The sequence below is a fragment of the Topomyia yanbarensis genome, chromosome 2, assembly GCF_030247195.1.
Source record: "Topomyia yanbarensis strain Yona2022 chromosome 2, ASM3024719v1, whole genome shotgun sequence".
Taxonomy (NCBI): Eukaryota; Metazoa; Arthropoda; class Insecta; order Diptera; family Culicidae; genus Topomyia; species Topomyia yanbarensis.
Genome location: NC_080671.1, coordinates 132,373,001 through 132,378,703, shown reverse-complemented (window position 1 = coordinate 132,378,703; position 5,703 = coordinate 132,373,001). Strand labels below are relative to the sequence as shown.

General features: G+C 40.3%; 1 protein-coding gene across 1 annotated transcript; it reads left to right on the top strand.

Moving 5' to 3' along the window:
* Positions 1–2,492: 2,492 nt before the first annotated feature.
* Positions 2,493–5,407, top strand: LOC131681368 (septin-interacting protein 1). Its single transcript, XM_058962123.1, has 3 exons — positions 2,493–2,539; positions 2,602–4,494; positions 4,625–5,407. The coding sequence occupies exons 2-3, from the start codon at positions 2,631–2,633 to the stop codon at positions 5,212–5,214; spliced, it is 2,454 nt and encodes an 817-aa protein (XP_058818106.1). The 5' UTR covers positions 2,493–2,539; positions 2,602–2,630; the 3' UTR covers positions 5,215–5,407.
* Positions 5,408–5,703: the final 296 nt, after the last annotated feature.

The following is a 5,703-nucleotide window of genomic DNA, read 5'->3' as shown; positions in this document are numbered from 1 at the left end:
TCTGTGTCAGACCATAGTAACACCGGTTGATTCTTTGCTGGTGTCTAAGTAACAGAATCTTGTACTCAGCGTACAAAGAACGGCCGACATATTTTGTTGCGTTATTCATCCTATGTGTCATTTTGAAAAGAATTTTCTGGAAAAAATCCATCCGCAAGCGATACTAACTACAATTTAGCCGGGATCCCGAATCTTTGCTGTACATTTCTTTTGCAGTATTTGTGTGGATAAGACGGACTATGCCGTTTCTAGCATTGAGGAATAGATACGTTTCATTGAGGAAGAACAGTATTATATTCAACATTTCCATGACCTGATGTAAAGTGTAACTAAGAGGCCGTCGTATAAATAATAAATTACCATTAAGGTTGAATGGTACAAAAATGGAAAACAGAAAGCATTTTTTCGCAACGTCGTTTGTTAAATCTTCATGCAAGTAAATCAACGGTGTAGTCATACCCTGGTCGATTTTCATGAAGATTTGTCAAATGGTGTGGGAAAAGCTGCAGTTTTTCGTTAAAAATTTGGGCGAACAAAGTGGTTAAAAGTGCAAGTAATTAGTCGGTGTGTTGAATACAATATCAATTGTGGACAAATAGTATAAAATTCACGCGCTGAAAATGATTAAATTATTTAATTACCTGTGAATACAGAGGCCTGTTGTGTGATCGTATTTTTACTGCTTTTTTAGTGCGAGAAATTTCACAATTATTTTATAATTAATATCTACATGCAAAAATTTTATATAAATATGAATATTACCATTTTACATAATTCAACGGACTTTGTTTATTTTTAAATTATTCTCGTTCATGTAATTCGGTATAAAAATGTAATACTGTTTAAAAACTTATTGTTGGTCAAGCGATAATAGCTGTATCTGGAAATTCACCAGTTTGATTTGATATATCCATTTCTCGAACATTTTCGCTTTCGATTGTAAGCCTGCATTACGAATGATGGCATTTTCATTTGAAAACGATTCGCGTTCTCAATAACAACAAAATGTAACAGGAGTCATTCCATTAGAAACATGTCCCACTCATTAGTCAGCCGCAAAACTGAGGTTTGTGCAGTCGCTAACAACTTCGTAAAATCTTTCTCAGCTGCAAGAAACGCCGCCCAGATTGAATGTAATATTTCGGCACGAGCGATATATTCGCCGCATATCATCAACAGGAGATCATCGTCCTTAAAGTGAATGTTCAATATTTCAAACACAATGGAAGGGACAATCTTTCCCTCCAGCATATTGCGTATGGCAATCATATTGGTACTGGGATGAAAGTTTAAGCACAACCGACAGCTACCAACTTCCAGTAAATCACCGTTGCTATAATCGATTAAAAGGAACAATCACTCACTCGTAAAATTAATCTCAATCTACATACCAATGATAGAACAGTGTCGGTTCCTGGCACCAACAGTCTTCCGGTTGTGTGTCCTGTACGGTCGTAAAATGCTGCTCGCAGATCTCGTACTGAGACAGTTCCTGTTTATCCCAAACTGCTACCGGCAGTCCAGTGCCGACCTATATTGCCTTGAGCCACCGTTCCGAAAGCAGGTCGTACCGCGGAAAAAGCTTAAACGTTCCATCCGTGGTTAAACAGGTAGGCACGGTACAGGGCATGATGAGATGTTCAAGATGTAACAATAATTATTATCTATCTTCTATTTGATTCAACACAAAGTAAAAACTCATTACGAGGGCGACACCCTCCTCCCCGTTGGAATTTTTTTTCATTTAATACCAGCAAAACTCGCTGAACCGAAACAAAAAAAACATGGTTGCTACACAGCAACCGAAAATCAGCTAAACAAAGAAGTGTTGCTGAAGAAATTATTTTGTTGCGCGCATCGAGGGGTGACTCAATATACTGGTAACTGGAGGTAAATCGCTCGAGACACTTTTTCTAAGGCATGTTGCATGGAATGTCTAGTCGTGTCATTGTTTTCACTCTTAACAAAAATCAACCAACGCATACTCTTAATTTGAAAATAAAACTTGTTTTGATTACTATTCGTCCTGAGCTTCAAGGGAAAACTTTTATTTTGATTATTAATTTAACAGTTTTACCAACGTTGGTTTTACTTTCAACCTAACCGTTGGTTGTTCATTGCTAAGAGCGAAAGACTCTTATTTTCACCAATATTTTGTTTTGTGTACCTTTTTTCTTTCATCTCTTTTTCACTTTTAATCAGGAAAGTGATGAGACGACATAGCGGGGCACAAAGCTCCGAATAACGTGTGGAACGTACCAATCGGGCCAATATATTCTGATTCCTCTACAAAAAGACTATTTCGCTAAATATTTTATATTTATCTTCTATCTTTTGACATTCTTGTCTGTTTTTTCGCAATATTTGATCCTTTCCAGCGATAACAACGAGTGTTTTGTCGTGATCGTGTACAATGAAATATTTCGTTTCAATTATCAACAACAATGCCAACTGCTCGAATCTTTGGCTTGTCAAAATAAAGACTGCTCGAACGAAGCTCAAAGCTGTCACCGTTTGTCATCACAATTTAAAAATAAAAGTATAATAAATTAGCATTAGGCTCCTGCAAACGTTTTACCAAAGTTTTCTCTTATTCTCTAGTGTTTTAACATTATTTCTGTAATCCTACCATGGCCGACGAAGAATACGAGCGATTTGAAATAACCGACTACGATTTGGATAACGAGTTCAATCCGAATCGTCGAAATAGGCGTCCTACCAAGCATCAACAAATTTACGGCATTTGGGCAGATGAAGATTCAGACAATGAACTGGCCGACGAAGAGGCCAGCTCTTCCCGTAGAGGCCGAGTTAGGTTGGGTAAGAAACCGAAAGATTATTCCGCTCCCATTGGCTTTGTGGCTGGTGGAATTCAGCAAGCCGGCAAAAAGAAAGAGGAAAAACCCAAAAGTGATGATGAAGAGGAGGAAGATGAAAAACGGCCACGCTTCGGTACGGTCAACAGCGGAACTAGCTCCGAGTCAGAATCGGAAGTGGCAGCAAAGGCAAACGATTTTAGATCCATGGCTGGTTTCCGGAAATTTACTGCCCAGAGCACTATCAATGTAGGCAAAAAGGTTGGGAACTGGGAGCAGCACACCAAAGGTATCGGAGCTAAACTATTGCTGCAGATGGGATATCAACCGGGAAAGGGTCTGGGAAAAGATCTTCAGGGTATTTCTGCTCCCATTGAGGCACACTTGAGGAAGGGCCGTGGAGCTATTGGTGCCTATGGGCCGGAGAAGAAAACGGTTGTGAAGGATCTGAAGCATAAAGAAGCGAAGGATGAAGCGATTGAAATCAAAGACAAGGATGTCAGTCAGCAGTGGAAAAAAGAAAAACACAAAGGTCGTTACTTCTACAAAAGCGTTGAGGACGTAATTGAAAAGGGTAAAAGATCTTACGCACTTTTCGATAAGAATTCAAAGTTGAGTCATGTGAAAGTGATTGATATGACTGGTCCAGAAAGTAGGGTTTTAAGTGGCTATCATGCTTTGGGCCAGGCCAGAATGTTAGATGAAGATTTGTATGATGCCAAACCCACTAAGGAAACAACTAACTTTGCACTGCCAGAGCTAATGCACAACCTAAATTTGATTGTGGAACTTTGCGAGCAAGATATTATTGCAATTGACAAACAGAAATGTGCAGCCAAGGACCGTGAGGAGCAGCTGGAAATTGAGAAGGATAATCTTATTCGCATCACTCAGTTGGAAGAGGACCATATTCAAACCTTAGAAGGTGCATTGGAACTGGTTAAAGCTCTGGTAGAGCCAGAAAGTGGATCGGTTGCTTTAGAAGATTGCGAACGGATCTTTGTTCGAATGCAAACGGAATTTCCAGCCGAATATAAAGAATTTGGACTAGCCGATCTGGCACCAGGTGTTGTTGCTCCATTGATTGCTGCTCGTTTGAAAGAATGGAACCCATTCATTGACCCAACGCTTCATCTGGATCTGTTCAAACGGTGGCGTTCAATTTTGGGTTCTTCTGACACCGAAAAACGTAACCTTCTGGATCCATATTCTGGTCTTATATGGTCCGGTGTGATTCCGAGCATTCGCTCCGCTGCCACAGCATGGGACCCGCGAATTCATCAACCAATGATTGCTTTGCTTGATGCCTGGGCCCCATTACTACCATCATGGATTTTAGACAACGTGTTAGAACAAATTACAATGAATAAGCTGAACGCAGCGGTGACAGAATGGGATCCACTGACGGATACTATTCCGATTCACGTTTGGATTCAACCTTGGGCCGGTATTCTCGGCGCAAAGATGGAGGAAAACATATATCCAACTATTCGGGAGAAACTTAGCAAAGCGTTGAAAGCTTGGAATCCTGAAGATCGCTCGGCGCGTGCTATGATCACTCCGTGGAAGGGTGTTATGACAGAAGAAGATCTGCAGGCGTTCCTCATAAAGAATATAATTCCTAAGCTAGAGCTACGATTAACGGAACTGGTTATCAATCCGCTGCAGCAAGATTTAGGTAAGAGAAATTGTTTTCAATTTTGGTCTGCTCACTTCAATTTATTATGTTTTACATTCAATGGGTTTGATTACTGGTGGCAAATCAAATTTTTTAAAGTCCATGTATTACTAACATATTTTTATTGCAGAAATTTTCAACCAAGTATGGGAATGGAATGAGCTCATCTCTACTATTCAGATGGCATCCATGCTCGATAAGTACTTCTTCCCGAAATGGATCCAAACGCTGGTTCTTTGGCTGAATCAGTCGCCTAACTTTGACCAAGTAACGCGCTGGTACCAGGGCTGGAAATCCCAGTTCACCGATGACATCATCCGTCAGACCAACGTCAAGGAAAACTTCCGAAAAGCACTGGAATTAATGCAGCGTTCCATCGGAATTACGACAGGAACAGCGTCTTCATCAACTATGTCCTCTTCAGAACCGATGGATACAACACCCACTGCTTCAACAACCAAATCATCTTCATTAATTGACAATTCAGCGGATAGTACACCCTCATTGGAATTCAAAGAGCTGGTGTCTCAGAAGTGCGCCGAAAGAGGAATCATATTTGCGCCCATGCCGGGCCGAAGGGAAATGGGAAAGCAGGTTTATCGAGCAGGAAAGCTGTTTTGCTACATCGACCGATCAGTTTGTGTTGTTAGCTTGGATGGCGGTGTCAATTGGACACCAATTTCACTGTCGGCTATGCTTGAACGAGCGGTCAGTGGTTGAGTTCGAATGCATTCAATAAATCAGTTTAAAATACATAGGTATTGCCGTGTTAGATCCTATTATTGCGTTTGCTTATTTTAGAAATAAATCATTAAACCCTCCTGTGAGTAGTAAACTTAAATAGTGCTTAGTACCAATTTTTATTAACCACGTTTTTCCGCTCCCAGTGATAGCTAATAAAAAATGATCGATAGAAGAAAGACATGCCATACGATTAATTGTTTGAACCGTTCTTGCGTTATCAGTTGACTTATTTTCAGAAAGTGAAATGTACCCCCGCGAAGCGATGTGCCAGCTCATCGAGCAATGGAAAAGTTCATGAGCAAATCTAGCATCTCGTGCCGTTAAAATACTTGTTTACGAAAACAACGTGAACGTTGTTACTGACTGGAGCGTGCAAGTCTGATTACAACATGGGAGGAAGCTAGGTATTATCGAATCGTATTCCTCTCTACAATGTTGCCGACTCGTTTGTAATAATATGGCATA

Coding starts and splice junctions, on each gene's coding strand:
- LOC131681368 (XM_058962123.1), top strand. CDS start 2,631: ATGGCCGACGAAGAATACGAGCGATTTGAAATAACCGACTACGATTTG. Junction 4,495..4,624: donor TCCGCTGCAGCAAGATTTAG/GTAAGAGAAATT, acceptor TTTTTATTGCAG/AAATTTTCAACCAAGTATGG.